Genomic DNA, 927 nt, shown 5'->3' with positions numbered 1-927 from the left:
ATGACCGGATCCTGCTGCGGCTCCACCTGCTCCTCAATCTGTGGGGGAGGCTGCTGCCAGCCCTGCTGCCAGCCCTGCTGCCAGCCCTGCTGCTGCCGGGACCCCTGCTGCTGCCGCCCCTGCAGCTGCCAGACCACAGTGTGCCGCCCTGTGACCTGTGTGCCCCGCTGTACACGCCCCATCTGTGAGCCCTGCCGCCGCCCCATCTGCTGTGACCCCTGTGGCCTGCAGGAGGGCTGCTGCCGCCCCATCGCCTGCTGCCCCACGTCCTGCACGGCCGTGGTCTGCCGCCCCTGCTGCTGGGCCTCCACCTGCTGCCAGCCCATCTGTGTGCAGGCGCCCTGCTGCCGGCCCCCCTGCTGCCAGCCTGCCCCCTGCCGCAGCACCTGCAGGACCTCCCCCTGCTGCTGCTGCTGAGACCCCAGGTCCCCACAGACCAATACATTGGAGCCCAAGCACCTGTTCTGCATTTTAATCAAGCTGAAAGAAAAACACATTTCTTTTCCAGAAAGTGACAATAGTCATTTTTTTATCCTACTATTTGGATATACAAGCAGATCTCCATCTCCATCTTAGGCCAGATTCACAGGTGTTCCCATTAGCAGAACTCACCATGAAGGGCAAGCCCACCTCTAAAAGTCCCGGGGGTGAACTTGGCAACCCCCTCCTGAACTCTGGAGGCCGCTCAATCCTCCCCATCATCATTTATAATGTGCTGCTCACTTGTTTTCAATAAACAAATTTTTCCTGTAAGCCTTCCTGCTACCTGATTCATTTTTTAGTGCAGGCATATGAGTGTGCGCTGATGAGCAGACAAAGAACAGGAAGGAGAATGAAGAAGAAGAGGGAAAAAGACGGAGAGGATGAAGAGGACAGAAGAGGGAAGGAGAAAAAGGTGCTAGGGCTCCTGGACTGAGTCTTGAACGG

General features: G+C 57.5%; 1 protein-coding gene across 1 annotated transcript; it reads left to right on the top strand.

Moving 5' to 3' along the window:
• Positions 1–417, top strand: LOC119037508 (keratin-associated protein 2-3-like). The gene has a single exon (XM_037129722.2). It carries the CDS (start codon positions 1–3, stop codon positions 415–417), a length of 417 nt encoding a protein of 138 aa, XP_036985617.2.
• The last annotated feature ends 510 nt before the right edge of the window (positions 418–927 follow it).

Source organism: Artibeus jamaicensis, unplaced genomic scaffold, assembly GCF_021234435.1.
Source record: "Artibeus jamaicensis isolate MK-2021 breed Jamaican fruit bat unplaced genomic scaffold, CSHL_Jam_final contig_2259, whole genome shotgun sequence".
Lineage (NCBI taxonomy): Eukaryota > Metazoa > Chordata > Mammalia > Chiroptera > Phyllostomidae > Artibeus > Artibeus jamaicensis.
The sequence above is the reverse complement of the archived record's forward strand: the minus strand, read 5'-3'. Positions and strand labels throughout refer to the sequence as shown.

Excerpts from the sequence above, each read along its gene's own strand:
- LOC119037508 (XM_037129722.2), top strand. The coding sequence starts at position 1 with ATGACCGGATCCTGCTGCGGCTCCACCTGCTCCTCAATCTGTGGGGGA.